This window comes from Rhipicephalus microplus, chromosome 7 (assembly GCF_043290135.1).
Source record: "Rhipicephalus microplus isolate Deutch F79 chromosome 7, USDA_Rmic, whole genome shotgun sequence".
NCBI classification, from domain to species: Eukaryota; Metazoa; Arthropoda; class Arachnida; order Ixodida; family Ixodidae; genus Rhipicephalus; species Rhipicephalus microplus.
Window position 1 is genome coordinate 64,813,307 of NC_134706.1, and position 20,512 is coordinate 64,833,818.

The 20,512-nt window shown below is 49.2% G+C and overlaps 1 protein-coding gene across 1 annotated transcript; it reads left to right on the plus strand.

Annotated features, from left to right (window-relative positions):
* The first annotated feature begins 423 nt into the window (after positions 1 to 423).
* Positions 424 to 19,675, plus strand: LOC142767781 (uncharacterized). Its single transcript, XM_075870019.1, has 3 exons — positions 424 to 1,343; positions 15,512 to 16,095; positions 19,354 to 19,675. Exons 2-3 carry the CDS (start codon positions 15,548 to 15,550, stop codon positions 19,673 to 19,675), a joined length of 870 nt encoding a protein of 289 aa, XP_075726134.1. The 5' UTR covers positions 424 to 1,343; positions 15,512 to 15,547.
* Positions 19,676 to 20,512: the final 837 nt, after the last annotated feature.

A 20,512-nucleotide genomic window follows, 5' to 3' on the forward strand; every position in this document is an offset into this window, starting at 1 on the left:
GTTGCCACAATAAAGTGTTGCGACTTGAGCAGTATCGTGTTTCCCGCCACGGCGACGGTTAACGCGTGCCCTGCGGCTCGCTAAGACCGGACCCACGCTGGTGGCCGTACTCCTTCGGGATACGTGTACACTACAGTATATAATGTATCTGTGTACAAATGCTTCATGACAAACAACACTTAAATTCATTAATTGCACTTTAATCATCATCATCAGTAATAAAACTCCCAAGCATTTCCCCGAGGGTGAACATGGTTAAGTGCGAATGCACGGGGTGATGCTATGAGGGGGAGTAAAGTTAAAATCCGTTGGCATTCGCCAGTGAGTTAACGTAAAATTCCCCGTGTGATCCAATTGCGATTCCCAGGAACCATTACACCATAAAGGCACCATAGTGTGATTAATAAATATAATAGTGCGAATTAATAAATACCCCTCATAGCATCACCCCGTGCATTCGCACTTAACCATATTCACCCTCGGGGAAATGCTTGGGAATTTTCTTTCAACACGCTTAAAACGCTAAGTATCAAAGAAAAAATTAAAGCAGATGTTCATTAAAGTCCCTCCCACGTTATCTCGCCTCCTAAGAATGATAAACAGGCGCTTTAGTAGCTATAACACAGAACAAGCGCCCAGAGCATCACGGCGCTACAAGGCAGGCGCCGCCTCCTTCTGCCTTTAGCAATATGGCCGCCGCGGCTTCACTTCGACCATGCTTCGATACATGAGCGACTATGCTGGACCGCCGCTCCAGAAGTTTTAGTATAACCTCCTTGATCTCAACAAAGGTCAAACGTAGCTGCAGCATCATATAAATTCAAGTCCTGAAGTAGTGTCGAGCAATGAAACGAAACGTGCGATGTCTTTCCCGTCGTATGACACCCACGAGCAGAGCAGGTTAGTCCTCCGCTTTTCTTCTTCTTCGGCATGTTCTCTGATGATTCTCGCCATTTGTGGCGACCACTAGAATCTAGTTGGCGTTCACGAAAGTCGGAGCACTCAGAAGTAGCCGTTTCTTCACGAGAGCAGCGCCGCACTGCAGCCAAACCACTCACGGCATTCGATGAAAGTGGACGAAAAGCGGGAAAGCGTCGTCTGCTCGGCCCGCCCGGCGCTCCACTTTCCCATAATGCTCAAGCCGCCCTGAGCCGCCAGGGGAGACGCGGCGCTGCGATTTCTGGAAAGCTCCATTGTCTGTTGAGGGGGTAGGTGTTCTGTGGAGAGTCTTTCGGAGAACGAGCGGGTATTACGTATTCGTTTATTCTTGCAGCCCAAATGCCGAAACCGCGAAAAGTTGCTGCCGTTTGAGCTTTGGAGGAAGTCTCCGCCGCACGAAACAGGTGAGTAAATCATTTGAGCGTGGCTATTTCTTTTTTAATGCTAGATTGATGTTGACTTTCTCGTGCGGATCGTTTAGTTTCATGCCACATAATTATGACCAACGCCGCGTCACTGACGTTTCGTGACACTCTTGGTGACCCTGGTTCGAAGTTTTTCGGCGTGACCTCGCACGCGCACTGCGACACGTTTTCGTACTAGCAGACAGATTTAGTCGCGCTGCAGCCGAACGAACGCAGCCTGGTTGCCATTGTCAATGGCAGGCCGCGTCCGTAGGCGTCTGCTGCAGACGCGCAACCAAATCTGTCTCATCTGTCTAATGTCACATATATATTCCGTGAGTCACATTTGACACCTTGATAGCCAGACATGTGATAACCGTCGCCGTGCGCACGGGTTCTTTTCTCCTTATTGTCACGTGTGTGTGGGGGGGGGGGGCAAAGTTTGCCCCATACATTGACTAAGTACAGATAGAAAACCCTGCCAACGACGGCGAGACTAATAAGCTCGGTAGTGTCGGTTGTCTTCGTTAGAACTTCGTAAATAACTTATGGACGCGAATAAGTTATATGCGAATAAGCACTGTGGCGTGGGCATTCGAATCGCGTCGTGCGTTCATTAGCGCTGTCCGTACATTGGTTAATAATGTGGATGCGGAATCTCAGCGTTATTTTTCGGGTGGAATCGCTGGCTACCTGTCAGTACTTTTGTTTGGGCATCGCAATCGACGAAGCTTTTCTAGTATTGTAAATGTCGGGGCGAAGGCGGCCGAGCCTTGTTGTCGTCCGCGTCCGTCACGCTACACAAAACCGAAATTGAAACCGCCACAACTGAAAACATGAACACCTGTGTAAATAAAGCCGATTTTATTTGTACATTAATCAATTATGTGACAGCACAATTATGCAGTATCACCTGCGCCATCTGTCCGTCCTTCTTACAATAGTCGTCGACTTCAACGTAGACATGAGCCTGAGAACCTATAGCTTCGCCCTCTCGTCATCATTAATATCGTGGATATGCGTGATTTTTTTTTTGCCTATTCACATCCCAAGAACACCAACGTCTGAATGGCGCGATGTCAACCTTAAATTAATAGGTTAATAAACCAACTAGAGTGCGGATGAGACTGACGGATGAGTGTAGTGCATTTATCACATAAAATTTCAAAAGTACAGCGGGGGACGATGTCGCATATAGTGCGTTTATAGCTATAGACAACTTTGCTTGGCCCTGAAGGGAAAGCTACGAAAGCGGAGCTTCCGCACATGTAGCACTACTCGAAGTATACTCCGTTTTGGCGCGCGTCTCGTGAAGGTGTGCAAAGTGGTTGCGGCGCACCATCAGCATTTCATGTAGACGCAGACGCCGCTTAGCGTTTGAGGCGCACGTAAGGCGGGACTTTCCCACGCGTTCAAAAACGCGAAGTCAGAACGAATAAATTAGGGAATTACGAATATCTTAATGGCGTGAGCTGCGTTCTGTCTCAAATAGCTCCACGCAGAAAATAAAGGAAGAACATCTATATTTCGCGTTGAAAATACGGGCGCTACCTTGAAACTACGTGCACTGGCGGTAGGATGCATGCAATTCGGCTCCGTAGCTTTCCCTTCATTGCCAAGAAAAGTTGTCGCCGAGTATACAGATCTCTGTCGTCAATGAAGTGTTGCTTACAACACTTTTTTTTTTTGCTGCACCTTAATTCGACTGAACTGAGACGCGACGACACATCAGTCAGTGTCGTGCAAACGCGCCAAGCGCCTCAACGCTCTCGCACTAAGGTATATTTCTTTAGTGAATCATCACCGTAGTAGAAGACGCGCCTGCTTGCATGGCTCTTCAATCGTAGGATAGGAGGATTTAGTTAAAAGTCTGCAAATGTTGTACGGGCGCAGAATGCCATTGTAAATGGCTGGCAGGCTGCATCCAAGACTGTTCCGGATGCGCAATGAAATGTGGCTAGTGAAGAAGAGAATGGAATTTCATTCAGGCAGAGGGAAAGGGGGATCTTGGAGCTCCTATGGTTGGGTCCCTTCGTCCAGGGTTGTACTGGCCTTAGCCGCCCGCCGGACTTGATCCAGGAGCGCGGGCTGCACTCCCGGGTACGAGCTAGTCAGTTGTGCCTTCAGCTGACGCGGGTGGCGTTGCTCTCTGTTTGATCCCCGCGGTTCCACCTAGTGCTGTAAGGGGAGGAGGCCAATAAGGCCCGCACCCAATCAACTCTCTCTAACCATTTAATGGTTATTAAATATTTGACCACTACCTCCCACTTCTCTGTACTGAAGGTTTGCCCTGAAAATTGACCGAGTTGCTTGGCTTATGATTGCTACCCTTTGGAACACGCATTAATAGCGACTGTTTTAAATGCGAAGTATTTCTTAGCAAACTTCGACGACTTTAAGCGTATACGTCCGTCCATCCATGCATCCATCCATCCATCCATCCATCCATCCATCCATCCATCTTCATCCATCCATCCATCTTCATCCGTCCATCCATCCATCCATCCATCCATCCATGACTTTTAGCTCTCCTAGGCGTTTCGATAATGGTATCGATACCAAACTTGGTATGGCATAACATGACCCTATGAAGAACACATTTTAGTAGTAATAACATGAAAATCATGACATGTGTCATGAATGTCATGATTTATAATTCATGGTCTTGCAGCTCTTGCGGTGGTTTCGCTCATATGGCATGTTGCAAAAGGGGTGTGGTACGACGTGATTGCATAGCAAACACAAGCGACAGACCGTATCATAAAAATCATGACATGCGTGTCATGTAACAACATGACTACATGCCACGCTCATGATGCGCTAGAGGCCGTTTCGTTAGCTTCCCTTATACCGAATTCGGTATTACGGGACGTGAATGGTTGACGAAGGTATGATACTGGTGCAAACATGATAAACATGAGATGCATATTGTCACCAATCTTGTCACCAATCTTGTCTTACTCAAGGAAACCTTCCGCAGAACTGCTCGTCAAGCTAGGAAAAACAAAAGCGGCCCAGTCCCAACTTCTTCGTCCTCTTCCACACGAAAACCACGCGAATTCATGCGGCATTAGTCCCCCCTTTTAAAAAGCATCGACTCGATGCTTCTAAATAAAAGGAGAAGAAAAAAAAGGCCCATAATTAGAACACGCGTTGACGCAGAGAATCACAAAGTGAGTGCCAGGGAAAACAAAGAGGGCGCACAAGCACTTGGACCATGCGCGAACAGAACAGCACCAGTGGAAGAGTCAAGAAGAAAAAAAAAAAAACACCACATGAGATCACTGTCACGTTTGCGAAGTAACTCGTAAGCACAGAGACTATTGTGTGTAGTACGGCTTGAGTCGTACGACATGCACAGTTTCGGGCCGATGTTGTCGACGTGACGACACTGTGCCGTCCGGAAGTACTTCGTATGTAAGGTCACTCACACGTCGGATAACCTTGTATGGTCCGAAATAACGGCTCAGAAGCTTTTCAGACAAGCCTGGTCGTCGGACAGGAGTCCACACCCACACTCGTTCACCCGGGTGGTATGCGACGTTTCGACGGCGAAGGTTGTAACGTCGTGCATCTGCGTCTTGTTGGTGACCGATGTTCACGCGAGCCAGTTGACGAGCCTCTTCGGCGTACTGCGTGTATTGCTCGGCTTCTGGAGAAAGAGCATCGCTATTATCGTACGGCAGCATAGCGTCAAGCATCGTTTGTACGTTGCGTCCATAAACAAGGTGGAAAGGTGAAAATCGGGTTGTTTCCTGCATTGCCGTATTGTATGCGAACGTGACGTATGGGAGGATATCGTCCCAGGTTTTGTGCTGCACGTCCACGTACATTGACAGCATGTCCGCTATGGTCTTGTTGAGCCTTTCCGTCAGTCCATTACTTTGTGGGTGGTAAGCCGTTGTTTTTCGGTGACTCGTGCAGCTCAGTCTGAAAATGTCCTCTAGCATTTGTGCCGTAAATGATGTTCCTCTATCCGTAATCACACATGACGGCGCGCCGTGCCGGAGGACGATGTGCTGCACGAAGAACTTCGCCACTTCAGACGCCGTGCCGCGGGGTAATGCCTTTGTCTCAGCATACCGGGTCAAGTAATCGGTTGCCACTATAATCCATTTGTTACCAGTGGCCGACAAAGGGAAGGGTCCTAGAAGGTCCATTCCCACGAGGTCGAAAGGTGTCCGTGGTGGTGTAATAGGGTGGAGAAGGCCCGCAGGTTTCACGGGTGGCGTCTTGCGACGCTGGCACTCGCGGCAGCCTTGCACGTAGCGGTGTACACTGGTCGAAAGTCGTGGCCAATAGTACTGCTGGCGCACTCTGGCGAGAGTCCGCGAGTAGCCCAAGTGTCCCGACGTGGGCTCGTCGTGGCACGCGAGTAGGATGTCATCCCGCATGTCGGCTGGTACAACGAGGAGGAAGGCTTTGTTGCTACCTCGAGCATTTTTCTTGTAAAGAATGCCCCTCCTTAGACAAAAGGATGACAATTCGCGAGCGATGCGCCGAGGAGTGTGAGAATTTCGGCCTTCTAAGGAATCAATAATAGGGCGCAATTCCTGATCGGCTCTCTGTCTAGACATAAAGTCAGAATCACTGAGGGCTCCGAGAAAACCATCAGCATATTCCGAGTCCATATCAGGATGTCCCACGGGTGCTCGAGAAAGTGCGTCGGCATCTTCGTGCTTGCGCCCCGACCTATACACAATCATGATGTCGAACTCTTGTAAGCGTAAACTCCACCGAGCGAGACGACCAGACGGATCACGGAGATTGGCCAGCCAACACAGCGAATGGTGATCGGTCACCACCTTGAAGGAACGGCCGTAGAGGTAAGGTCGAAACTTTGCCGTTGCCCACACGACTGCGAGGCATTCCTTCTCTGAAGTGGAGTAGTTGGCCTCGGCTCGAGAGAGAGTACGACTGGCGTAAGCTATGACATGTTCTACGCCGTTGTGCCGTTGTACAAGGACAGCGCCAAGTCCGACGTTGCTTGCATCCGTGTGAACTTCGGTATCAGCGTCCTCATCAAAATGCGCAAGAACAGGTGCCTCTTGCATTCGCTGCCGTAACTCTGTGAAAGCTGCTTCTTGCTCTGTAGTCCAGGCAAACGGTACATCATCTCGGGTGAGTCGCGTGAGCGGTTCGGCTATCGTCGAGAAGTTGGTAATGAATCGGCGATAATAAGCACACAAGCCGAGAAAACGCCGCACCGCTTTTTTGTCTGACGGCACAGGAAAGGTGGCGACTGCTGCAGTTTTTTCTGGGTCAGGCCGCACTCCATCCGCACTCACAACATGTCCCAAAAATTTCAGCTCATCGTAGCCGAAATGGCACTTCTGGGGTTTTAGCGTGAGTTCGGCCGAACGAATAGCTTCCAGAACCATTCTTAGACGCTTCAGATGTTCTTCGAAACTCTCGGCAAAGATGACCACATCATCAAGGTATACAAGGCAGCTTTGCCACTTCAAGCCAGCGAGAACGGTATCCATCATTCGCTGGAATGTTGCGGGAGCCGAACAGAGGCCGAAAGGAAGAACTCTGAATTCATAAAGCCCATCGGGAGTTACAAACGCTGTCTTCTCTCTGTCTCGCTCATCGACCTCTATCTGCCAATAGCCGCTCTTCAAATCTATCGATGAAAAATACTTCGCGTGTCGTAGCCTGTCGAGAGAATCATCAACCCGTGGGAGCGGGTAGACGTCTTTTTTTGTGACGCTATTGAGTTTCCTGTAGTCAACACAGAATCGCAGCGTTCCGTCTTTCTTCTTTACTAGAACGACTGGCGAGGACCACGGGCTGCTCGACGGTTGTATCACCCCGTCGTCAAGCATCTCCTTTACCTGCGTCTGTATAGTCTCGCGTTCTTTAGCCGAAACACGGTAAGGTTGCTGGCGGATTGGGCGAACATCATCGTCGGTAATAATTCGGTGCTTTATGAGGGGTGTTTGACCGACTCTAGATGAAGAGGCGAAGCAAGATTTAAATTCCTTCAGCAGGGTATGCAGTGCGGCCTTCTTCTCGTCCGAAAGCTTCGAACTGACGTCGATGTGGTCCAGAAACTTATCTCCATCAACCATTTCCTCGGATGCGAAGCACTCGGTGACATCCGCTACACGGTCTCCGAAGGCCACGGTGGTGCCGCGGAAAAGATGTCGGTGCTCGAAGTTAAAATTTGTGACGAGTATCTGCGACCGTCCGTCACGCACACGCAGAATGCTTCGCACTGCACACACACCTTGAAGCAGTAAAAGGGATACGTTGCTCTCGGCGACCACGTCACCGTCTTGGAGGTCTTCACAGGTGACTTCTACGAAAGCAGTCGCTCGGGGAGGCAACGTCACGCTTTCGTCGGCAACACGCAGCGCAGGTCTACGACAGCTATCAGCGCCTCGATCGGTTGCAAGTTGCGTCGAGAAAGTCACCATTCGCTCGCGGAGATTTATGATCGCGCCATTCTCTCGAAGGAAGTCCATTCCAAGGATGAGCTGACGAGAACAGTCGCGTAGTACGAGGCAGGTTACCACAAACGTTGACTCGCGTATTTCCACTCTTGCGGTACAGCGACCCAATGGAGTAATAACGTGGCCTCCAGCAGTGCGAATACGCGTCCCATTCCAAGGTGTCATCACTTTCTTAAGACTGGTTGCCAATTTTCCGCTCATAATAGAATAATCTGCACCTGTGTCCACCAATGCGCTAACCTGAAGACCGTCTATCAGTACGGGAATGTCGAGTGAGACTCGGCCACTGGGTTCAGACGCACAATCCGGCATTTCTCTCGCACTGCACTCAGACGTCAATTCAATGTCTGCAGCGTTTTGTGGAAGCGTCGATAGGAGGTCTTCCGCACTTTTAGTCCCAGCGACCTCGCCCCCGAAGGTCGCTGCCTTCAGTTTTCCCGACGAGGGCTTGGGGAACGTCCCCGTGCCATCGTACTGAGACGTGGTCCAATAGCTGCGGGTCGTCGTGGAGATGGAGACCGCGATTGACGCCGTGAGAAAGGCAGGCGTTGCTGCGCGAGGTAGTCCTCAATTTCTCTTGGCCTCTGACCAACTAGGGGACGAGGCGAATGAATAGAGAAACCGCGCAGTCCAAGTTGTCGGTATGGACATTCCCGGTAGATGTGACCGGCTTCACCGCAATGGAAGCAGAGGGGTCTTCTATCCGACGTACGCCAAATATCGGACTTCCGCGGAGGGGCACGGCGACCGTCGATGTCCAAACCAGCATGCGCAGATTGAATTGAAACTGGCGGCATCGTCTGGATTGGGACTGCAGGGCTTGAGACCGGCATGGAAGTGCGCAGAGCTTCGGCATATGTGCGGTTCCCAACATCAGTGGACGCAGGAGGTGGTTCTAGATTTGTAACCGTTGGTTGAGGGCGACGGCTGTGAAGCACCTGCTGGACCTCGTCCCGAATAATATTGGTGATGCTGCTTACCTCCGGCTGTCTCGCCCCGTGTAGTTTCGCGATTTCCTCGCGGACGACGGAGCGGACGATTTCGCGAATCCACTCAATGCTGTTGCTCCCGAAGCTAGCGGAAAATTCAGTAGGTGATGCAGAATTCACTTGCCGGTTGAGTAGGGCTGACCGCTGATGAAGTACCCTCTCCATCGTAGTGGCTTCGGTCAGGAATTCTGCTACACTCTTCGGAGGACTCCGCACTAGACCAGCAAAAAGCTGCTCCTTCACGCCTCGCATCAGATAGCGTAGCTTTTTTTCTTCTGGCATTGCCGGATCCGCTCGCCTGAAAAGCTGCGTCATGTCCTCCACGTACATGGTGACGGTCTCATTAGGCATCTGGATGCGTGAATGCAATGCACGTTCAGCACGATCGCGGCGGTCGGGGCTCCGGTAGGTCTCCAAGAGGCGATGCTGGAACTCGCGCCAGGATGTCAAGACATCACTTCTGTTCATGAACCACGTTCGGGCGCCGTCTTTCAAACACGCGTAGACGTTGCGGAGTTTGGCGGCTTCGTCCCAGTAGTTGATCGCTGCGACGTGTTCGAACTCGCTCAGCCAGTCGTCCACATCCTCAAACAGCTCTCCGTGAAAGGGACTAGGCATCAGCGGGTTCTGGACAGTGCAATAAATTGGTGCCGACGACGTAGGAGTTTCCATGACGCCTTGAGGCGAAGTCATAGTCGCTCTATGGATAAGCTGTGCCGGTGTCTCTGGTGGTAGGCCTCGTTGGCGGCGGCTTGTTCTGTGAACTGGCGTGTCCACGGGCACAGGGCTTGTGTTCCGGCTCCTGGGCGGGCTCTTGTGCATGGGGTGCGTCGTCAGTTGTCGTACCCAGCAGCTCCACCAATCTTGTCACCAATCTTGTCACCAATCTTGTCTTACTCAAGGAAACCTTCCGCAGAACTGCTCGTCAAGCTAGGAAAAACAAAAGCGGCCCAGTCCCAACTTCTTCGTCCTCTTCCACACGAAAACCACGCGAATTCATGCGGCAATATCATGTAACAACATGACTACATGGCACACTCATGATGCGCTCGCGGTCGTTTCGCTAGCTTCACATATATGCCAAATTTGGCATTCGTGACGTCAATAGATGACGAAGGTATGTGACTAGTGCAAACATGTTAATCATGAGATGCGTGTCATGTGACAACATGACTACGTACCTCAGCCAAGGCACCAATACATTTGGACGTGACGCGGCGCGCATGCTCACCAGCGTTCATTTCGTTGCGTCACGCCGGCGTTGCAACGCCAGGCGCCGTTCCTGCCGTGTACTCGCAGGTGTGCGCCGCACTGCGTTGCTTTAACGCATGCGCGTTTCAGCGCGTCCGGCGTGCATCCGTCGCGAAAAGGTGGAGACGCAGTGTTGTATGGGTAACGCATTGGTGCGAATTTCGCGCCGGTTGCCGTCGTCCCGCGCCGACCGACGCTGGTTGCACCGGTCGCGCCTGGCATCAGACTATACAGTGCTCGCGTTTTGGTAACGTAGCGTCGCTTTGCCCAGCATTCGTGCGCGTCAACGCTACATTGGAGTATATTGAGCCTTTCATGATGCGCTCGCGGCCGTTTTGCTAGCTCCACATATACCAAATTTGGTGTCACGTGACGTCAATGGATGACGATACATATGCATGGTGTACTACTAGGAACCCTCTTCTCAGCCCTTTCCCACTCTCGTTGTGAAAATGGAGTCATTGCGCCATTCGATTCATCCTTGCCTATTGTGGTGCATAAGGCACTTCTCTGTTGGAATTTTTCTGTCACCCTTGTTTCTATATATTCAATAGATTCGTCCCCTTCTATCCTAGCACCCTGAGCTGTAGTTATAAACCTCCGCTCTAGGCTTGTCTCATTTCTTAGGGAGTTTAGATGGTTCCGAAATTTCCCAGCTGCCTTTCTATTCATTTTATGTACTTCTGCCAGCCGCTGAGCCCTTTTCTTCTAATCTTCTCATTGATCAGTAGGGTTGCTTCCCTTCTACAGCTTAGAAAGATGTCCCATTTTCTTTCAACATCATCTGTGGGTTCACCCCACTGCTTAGCATGTCTGTGTTTCCTAGACGCTTGCTGATGTTTTGCTATGGCTCTTTTAACTTCCTCATGCCACCAACTTTTCGATTTGTGTCTTCTTTTCTGGGGCGACTTGTCACGTGCCTTAGGAAGCTCTAGCTCAAACAGTCTAATTAGATTCGTGTATATCCACACTGTTTTACTATCCTCAGTGATTACTTTCTCAGTGTGTTTAGTAGCGATTTCTATTTGCCTTTCTGAATAAAAATTTTCATGTAGTTGCTCATTTTGTCTTTTTCCCATTTTCACTGCTCTTTCAAAACTTAGCTTGATACGTTTGTGATCACTACCCAGACTTCTGGAGCCACCTTCATCTATGTGCATTCCCCTGAGCCTATTATACATCCTATGTGACATAAGTGCATAATCTATCGTCGACTGCAGCCTTCCTACCTCTCATGTTATTTGCCCTTCGAGGCTTATCAGTACTGTTGCAAATGATCAAATCATGCTTTTCACATATATACATGATCTTTTTGCCTGTTGGGTCAGCATACCTATATATATAGACTCTTTTCATTAAACACACCACCTGGTTGTGAGCGTTTCGTCAGCTTCGCTTCGCAAAGGAGCGCGGGATAGCTAGCGCCATCACGAGGGCTTGGAAAGCGAGCCGTCAAATGCGTGAGTGTTGTGATGTTTGTGTTGGCGGCTAGTTTTCCGTATCATCCGCTGCAATCGCACTGCTTTCTAGCTTGAACGAGCTCCTAGTACTCTCCGATAAGCTTTCTGAGCTGCTTCCACTGCACAATGAGCAATATTTTGTACCGCAACGGGTTGGACGAGCAGTTTGGCTTGTTATGACCGGCAATGCATGGATCCGGCCTGCAAGAGACTCTCATCGGTGTGCCCTCCCGACGCGGTCCGCGTCCTGCAAGAACGCAAGAGGTGTCTTTGTGCGCTGCAAGAAACCCGCATCAGCATCGCTGTGACACACAGCCTGCGTTGTCTCGGTAGACTGTAGTTCGCGTCTGCGGCGCTAGGGGCGCCCTTTTTCGAAAAGGTCACAAAGAAGTGCTTTATGCACCACAATAGACAAGGATGAATCAAGTGGCGCGACGGCTTCATTTTCACAACAAGAGTGGGAAAGGGCTGAGAAAAGGGTTCCTAGTAGTACATCAACAGGCCCATATGGCATTCCAATTATGCTGATAAAGACATTAGGCCCGAAGTCTAAGCAGGCTTTCAGAGAGGAAGTGAGCAAAATAATAATCGATGGAGAAGTTCCCGATGGATGGAAACTTAGCAGGATGAGCGTGATCTATAAAGGAAAGGGGGACAAAGCTGACATAAACAACTACCGTCCTATAACAGAAACATCAGTGGTCTACAGGCTGGCGATTCAGATTATAAAGGAAAGACTGCAGGCATGGATAGAAGATGAGGGGGTGCTGGTGGAACTGCAGTATGGGTTTCGGAAACACAGGAGGTTGGAAGACAATCTGTTCTCACTGACGCAGTGCATCGAAATAGCAGAAAAGGAACACAGGCCTCTGTGGCTAGCATTCTTGGATATCAAGGGAGCGTACGATAGCGTGGTTCAAGAGGAATTGTGGGGAATACTGGACACACTAGGCGTGGAAGATGTAGTCACTAATCTTTTAAAGGATATTTATAGAGGTAACAAGGTAATTATAAAGTGGGGAAAACAGGTATCCAAGCCTGCAGAGGTAAAACGGGGGCTTATAGGCTGGGGTGTCCCCTGTCACCCTTATTATTCATGATGTACCTACAAGAATTAGAGGCCAAATTAGAGGGAAGTGGACTGGGCTTCAAGCTCTCTTTCGTCAAACAAGGAAAACTCATTCAACAGGCACTACCAGCATTGATGTACGCAGAGATATAGTGCTAATGGCCGACAACAAGGAAGATTTGCAGAGATTGGTGGACATCTGCGGTAATGAGGGAGATAGGTTAGATTTCAGATTCAGTAAGGAAAAATACGCAGTCATGATTTTTAATGATAAAGAAGGTAGTGAGCTTAGAATACAGGAGGTAACGCTAGAGATAACAGATAAATACAAATATCTGGGTGTATGGATAAGCAATGGGGCCTAGTACCTAAGGGAACACGAATTATACGTGTCGACTAAAGGTAACAGGAATGCAGCGGTAATGAAAAACAGGGCACTGTAGAATTACAATTGGTATGATGTTGTGAGAGGAATATGGAAAGGGGTCATGGTTCCTGGTCTGACGTTCGGCAATGCGGTCTTGTGCCTGAGATCAGAAGTTCAAGCGAGATTAGAAATTAAGCAACGTGGAATAGGTAGGCTTGCTTTAGGAGCTCACGGGAATACACCAAATGAGGGAGTACAAGGTGATATGGGATGGACATTATTTGAGGGCAGGGAAGCTAGCAGCAAGATAAAATTTGAGAAGCGATTGAGAGAAATGGGGGAGGAGCGTTGGGCTAGGAAGGTATTCAGCTACTTGTACATGAAGAATGTCGATACAAAATGGAGGAAGCGAACCAGAAAATTGACTGGTAAATACTTGGAAAACAGCAGGGGGCCAAACCAAGAAGAATTATCGGTTAAGAAGAAGGTGAAGGAAGCTGAGACCGATATGTAGAAAATTGGCATGATTAAGAAGTCCGCACTAGAGATCCATCGAACTTTTAAGCAGGAAATTGCCAAGGAAAGGATCTATGATAATACTCGGGGTAGTTCTCTACTGTTTGAGGCCAGGACGGGAGTATTGAGAACCAAGAGATATCGGGCCAAATACAAAGGGGTAGACACGGTATGCAGTGCGTGTGGAGAGGAAGAAACTGCCGAACACTTGATAATGTTATGTAAAGGACTTCGCCCTATAGTTCAGGATGATGGCGCAGAGTTTTTTAAAGCACTGGGTTTTAGGGACAGGGAGGGCAAAATAGACTTTAAGCGGGTATAATTAACTAGAAGGAGGTCATCTGATTGGTGGCTAAAGTCAAGACACGAGTGAAAATTAAGCCCTTCACTGCAAAGTACGAATCCTCAACCTCACTATTTAAGGGAAAAAAATAAATCTAGTTTTTGGTTCATTAAGTATGAAGGCTTGGTGGCGCTAGCCACCGCCCGATCTAAAGGGTGCAGCCATATCCGTCCATTCATCCGTCTATACGTCGCGTCGCTCGTCGCTGCCGCCTGCATTTTGGCGCTTATAGGTTTTGGCTTTACTGTAACCTTTCAGGACGGACGCTTTTGTATTGCGCATGACTGTCCTGCTCGGTGACTAAGCCGTAGGGTGCCGTTACTGAATCGAACGATGCCTTTGAACTGGGCCATATCTTTTAATGGGACGCCGAAGTATAACAGTAAGTTAGACTACTTTTAAATTATACTCTTAAAACGACGGTCGGTCATTTCACTACCATAGGTTTGTTAGTAGACGAGAAAACCAACGTCAAAAGCTGCACTTTAAGTTTCCCGCCGTTATCTACGGCGGTGACGTCATTTTCGATTTCAAAGTGTTCTTTTTTTTTTTCGTTTTCTGGTTCACATTGTCTAAGGGAAGTTTCCTGAAACTTGTCATGTTAAGCCTCTGGCTCCCTCACTTTATTAATGCTGATTGATAACTGTATATAGCTCTTCCCTCCAGGTGGCGCCAGTGAGTGCGCCGCCATGAAAACACCGCCAAAGCCGTGATAGAATGTACTAGAAGTGCACTGTAGCCGTGGTCTGTCAGTGATCCAGCATACATGGCAGCGCGATATTTTGCGACGGTGCACCTGACTAACCCGTGTTCTTGAAAAAATATTGACATAACACGTGCTGCCTAAAACTCTGGTTTTGGCACGACGATGACTTTGGCGTGCTAGACCACAAGTATGGTGAGGTGACTGCCGCGCTAGCGCCCCTTGCGGATGACGTCACGTGAATGCCTGCTCGAACAGTGACTCCGCCAGAATCGACATGACAACTGATGCGGGAACTTCAAGGCGGCCTCGACACCCGCAGCCAGAAATTTTCTCGTGGAAGGGGGGGGGGTGAATTTTTATTCCCTCGAATAGTTTTTCTCTGCTAACGCAACTGGTACTGCTCATAATGAGAGTGGGTGGAGGTGAAAACGTTTATTAACCATTAAATAGTTACAGAGGATGAGACGATTGAGTTGGGGGCTGAATTCGCCTCCTAGCTTCCTTCACAGCACTTAGTGGAAGCCCTATTTCGGAGCTCCATTTGCTAGCGACTCCACCCGCATCTGTTGAACCAGTACCTTATTGGACCTTCGGGTCCCGACAACTGAGCGGGCTCGCCTCCTAGCTCTCTCACGTAGGGTTGGGGTTGGTGCGGATAGATAGGTTTGATGGACACGCCCATATCAACAGGGTCACCATTACTATGCCTAAAACAATGTTTCGCTGAGCATCGGTGTTAGAGTCAGTGATGAAAATCACCAGCATGTTCAAGTTTCAGTACCTAAAAAAAAACGACACAAGCGTGCGTTTGTACGGGAAAGTCAAGGACCTTAAGCACTCGAAAATTTCTTGGCGTCGCGAGGATCAGTAAACAACATTGCATTGGGCATTTGCACGAATTGTCTGAGGGACAACGAAGGCTGCGTGGCAAGAGCTCGCTTTTTGCCTTGCTTTAAGTGACAACCGAGTACCATCTATAGAAATGTCGTTTTCTCTCTCTCTCTCTTAGGGCCCCAGTACCGAGGCTCAAGCCGTCACGCAGAGCATGAGCATGTCTGAAACTACACACGATCACCGGAAAAGTACCGACGAGCCCCAAGGGTGCTCCGATGTAACGCAGCGTCCAACAAGCTCCGAAGGGGCCCAAGTCGACGGGCTGATGTCGCAGGAGCCGTGGATACGCCCGGTAGATGCAGGCGAGAGAAGCGCTTCGTCGCGGGGAATCAAGCCTAAAGTCGAAAAAGGGATCGGCAACGTAGTCGAACCGATGGCAGAGCGGCAGTTGCCGGGCGCGAACGAAACCGCCGGACGGTCCGCCGAAGATTCCTCCGGAGGGACAGCCGGGAAAAAAGCGCGCCGAGAATGCGAGAAGAAGGAGAAGCCTCTGAGCAAGAGGATGGCACTGGCGAGGCTCATTGCGCCCAGCAGGCGAAGCACGAGAACCGCCGTGGTGGGGACGTCGTCTGGACGTCCCGACGTGAAGAAAGCTCCTCCGAACGAGGCGGAGGCGGAGAGGTTAGGGAGGCGAGCCGCCGACAAGAACTTGGAGGTGGTCCCGAAGTCCCAGCCACCCGTCTGGATGAGAGTACCGCAGTGAGTATGCACAGTTGAACGCCCCTTTGTCGATCCTTCGAACGCACGTACGTACATACATACATACATACATACATACATACATACATACATACATACATACATACATACATACATACATACATACATACATACATGCATACATACATACATACATGCATACATACATACATACATACATACATACATACATACATACATACATACATACATGCCTACATACATGCATACATACATACATACATACATACATACATACATACATACATACATACATACATACATACATACATACATACATACATACATGCCTACATACATACATACATACATACATACATACATACATACATACATACATACATACATACATACATACATACATACATACATACATACATACACACATACATACATACATGTTATGGTAAGATATCGGCGTCAAATAAAACGCGAACAGCGGCAAGCATTAGCAAAATAATACGTGTTAGGCTATAGTTGGTTCACGCTGAGCAAAAAGATAAAGACGCAACCGAAGGTGCCGAAAAAACAGGAGGACATAAAAGAGCGTAGCTAGAAACTCTCGCTCTTTCCTGTCACTCTGTTCTTTGTCGACTTTGGGTGAATCCTCACCATTTTGCTATAAGAGTTATTGCTAAGCGTTAGCATAGCCACCTAGATTTTCCTTTCCTGCCGTATAATCGGCGGTCATTTCGAAAGCGGCCGTCGTCGGAACTATGGTGGTGGCATCGCCTAGTAAGGGTGTCTTCAAATAAGTAACTATGGTGGTGGCGCCACTTAGGTAGGGGTGTCTTCAAATAAGTTTTAACGTTTTTGGAGCTTATGTGCAACAAAAATAACGTAAAAACGTTTTAAAAAGGCGTAAAAGTAAGTTTAATTAACCCTACGTAAGTGACGCCGTCATTCAGCAGGCAACTCTTTCAATACGAAACATAGCCTCTGAAATTAGTAGCAAACGCCAAAGTTGCCAATCTTAAAGGCCAAGTACAAAGACCCTTATTCATACGTAGGCAGCGCCGCCATAGATGACGGGCGTTTCGCGCTCGTCCGGCAGGCAAGGGAAATCTACGAGGCTATGGCGTCAGCAAGCGCTGTCCAGATAGGCATGCAAAGTGCTGCGCGCCTGTCAATGTTGATAACTGGGCGGTGCTGCGCATTATGACCAATTTATACAACGCTTACCGTTGTTTCGGGTTTCATTCGACGCGAGTTATGCGTGTTGTATCTGTGTGTTTGTTTGTGTGAAGCAATGAAGGCGACAGCCACGTGTACGTATGCACTCTACGATGCGCTGCTGTGAGAGAATACGGCCTCGCCAGCTCCATTGAAGCGGTTTTGGCGCTGCCTGTCATTTAAACGCTCAGCAAGTGGTTAGAGCGCGGCTCGCACCATACAACGGCATACATATGGGCCATCAACTGAACTCAGTCGAGATCGCGGCCGCGCCGATTTGTTGAAGTTTACTACCGTTCGCTGATCGGGCGGCCTTATACGGAACCCAACTGCAAAAGCCCTGCCAATAGTTTCTATAATGAAGTTCGCAGTCGCAATAAAATCATTACAGTCGTGAGCGTCAGCAGGGGAGGGAGACAGTGGAAAGGAGTGCAAGAAAAAGAAAAAAAAGGCCACCACAGTGACCGCGGTCAGCCTGCAGTCCACAATTTTCAAGTCAGCCAATGGTTGTGCCTTTCCTTTCTTTCTTTTCCCAACCTTTTGCAACACAATGCTATGCTATGCCTCACTCTCCTCATCCTCCTCAAGCTCGCTTTCCTTTCTCGCCCTCTTGACTATGCTGTCCCTTCGGTAGCCGAGTGGCTATACGACGCTCGGTCGCCTTCGGATCTTGAGTACGGGAGCTCGAATCTCGCCCAGAATTTCCCCGGTTTTCCCCTTTCTTCCACTCTCTCACTCTACTCGTTTTCGCCCGTCAGAGTTACTTCATCCCACGCCGGACAAAATCGGCGCACGTGTTCTGGTGGAGCGAAGCAGGAGATGAAGAGGAGGACAAGAAGAGCGCGTTCCGGTTCATCGTGATGATGATTTATGTTCGCGAATTCCGGTTCTTTCCACGAGCTTGAAGCAGGACCCTTTTTGGGGTATATATAGGCTTGTCCGTTGGGCGTTGTCCGCTGCCCGGCACATCACATGCAATCGGTACCCACTGTATACGTTCGCGGTAGCTTCCATGAAGTAGGGAAGCACCCGTTCGTCATTCTGCTAATAAATGAGGTACCCGCTACACGTATGCAAAGAATTATGTGCACATTCTTTGTGCTGCGGCTGGTGATGATGACGACAAATAAGTGCGTTCTACACCACATATTTTCAAAATCAAGCATATTCGTTAAAAACATGTCTATTTGTAAATTTAAAAAGTGATTTATGTAATTATTATTTTGTATAGCAAAGCGCCGCTCGTTTCATGGCTGATCACCCATGATGGGTGGCGCCAGGATAATAGGGACAATCAATCAATCAATCAATCAATCAACCAATCAATCTTTCTGCCATAGATGAAAATGAATCTGAACGTGCTCTCGCCCGCGAAAGGTAAAGCCGTGGCGCAGAAAACAAGCCAGCCCGGAGACCAATGAAACATCTTGTATACTGTACGCGCGCGTTGCCACCCATTTAAATGCGCGAGTGGGCGGCTGATTGAACTCCAGTGCTTCGCCAACTTGTCGTGATTGTACTTCGTGGAGATGCGTGGATTTTCTAAAATGGCTATTGATCGCACTCCCGGTGGGGACAAATAAAGTATATGTTGCCTTCATGGTAATAAGGGCTGCAGCGCGAGCACGAAGCTGCTAGAAGAAACGTGAAACGAAAGGCGAGGCAAGGAAAGCAAAGAGGACAACACGCGCTGCAGCCCTTATTACCATGAATTCAAACCAACTAGCCCAAATAGCCTTTCTTCTTCAATGCAGTTCTGGTACACAGGGCAGTCCTACTTTTTTGGACCCGGCCACTTTGGTTTCGTGGATTGCAGACAGCGCTCGTGTTGTCCTCTTTGCTCTACTTGCCTCGCCTTTCGTTTCACGTTTCTTCTAGCACCTTCGTGCTCGCGCTGCAGCCCTTATTACCATGAATTCCAACCAAGTAGCCCAAATAGCCGTTCTTCTTATGTGTGTCATGCTTTGTCGACTCCATGGGGCGTGAAATTATAGCATTGGTTCTTAGAGAGCTTGTGTAACGTCTTTTAGTTACTTGCGCGTGCTTCTGCCTTGATTACCGCAGGGTAAAGGGACCAGGCAGCTTGTACAAGTGCTGCGTGTCGGGATGCCGCGCGTCGGGCAGGGAGCCATTCACCGGCATCTGGCTGTTCTCGCTGCCTGCCGACGAGGCGCTCGAGTCGTCTTGGCGCGAGAAGCTCCCCATCGACCCCGAGATCAACAGACCTCGGAGCCCCCGGGTGTGCTTCCAGCACTTCCACGACAAAGACTTCGTCGTCTTCAAAGGAAGGCCGCGCGGGGTCGCGGAGGAAGCGGTGCCCACGCTCGTAAGGAACGAGCAGATCGAATATACCTTGAGACATTGCACTTTCACTGCTGGCAGATAAGAAATAAAGTGAACCTTTTGTTCGTTCTCCGGCAGTGTCAGGGAGTGAAAAAAAAGCAAGAAAGAACGGCAGATAGCTGTTGGTAGTATTACCGCAAACTTAGACGATCACGGCGCATATCGTCGCCATGCTGATTCTTTTAAGTGTAAGAAAGTGAGAATAAAGCATTTCTTCGGTTCTGTTCTGTTTTACTGTGTAGAGGTTGAAGTTCATGTCACCTCGGCTACTCAATAAGTTCTGCAGCCCCCCAAAAAATGTAGTGAATGGTGTTATGCGCGAGAATACCGGTGAGTGAGATCTTTTAGACCGAGATTCCATTGGCGCTGCCCGCCATCCTCGCACGTTTCAGAAGCGCCTCTCGGGTCTTCAGATTCGAGCAGGACAGAGCTGGCTACTCGTTGTGTTGTGGGTTTCTCAGGTGGATTATATGGACATTCTCATACGAAGTAGCACGTTGAAGTCCTTTTATTGGCCTAGAATTAACCTGCACTGTAGTGTGTGTGTGCGTGTCGACCCACTGAACATCGCTCGAGGCGTGACCGTCCAAAAATACACTGGCCAGGTAGTAACGTAGCCTTTTAACGCTGTCACGTTAAAGACCTCGTTTCGAAGAAATTCCGGTGTCGGCGTCGTTGGTTGCGAGCGAAAAAATCATCATCTTGTGCGTGACCTAAAATCGAGAACGATGTCAATAAAACAAGTAATAAACAAACGCTGAGTCATAGTAAGGACCGAAGCGCGCTCGTTTGGGTCCGAGTGGAGATCGAACCCAAGTCGTTTACGTGGCAAGCACATGTTCTACCACACGGCACCGCGTACCGCGAAGGGAGATTCCCG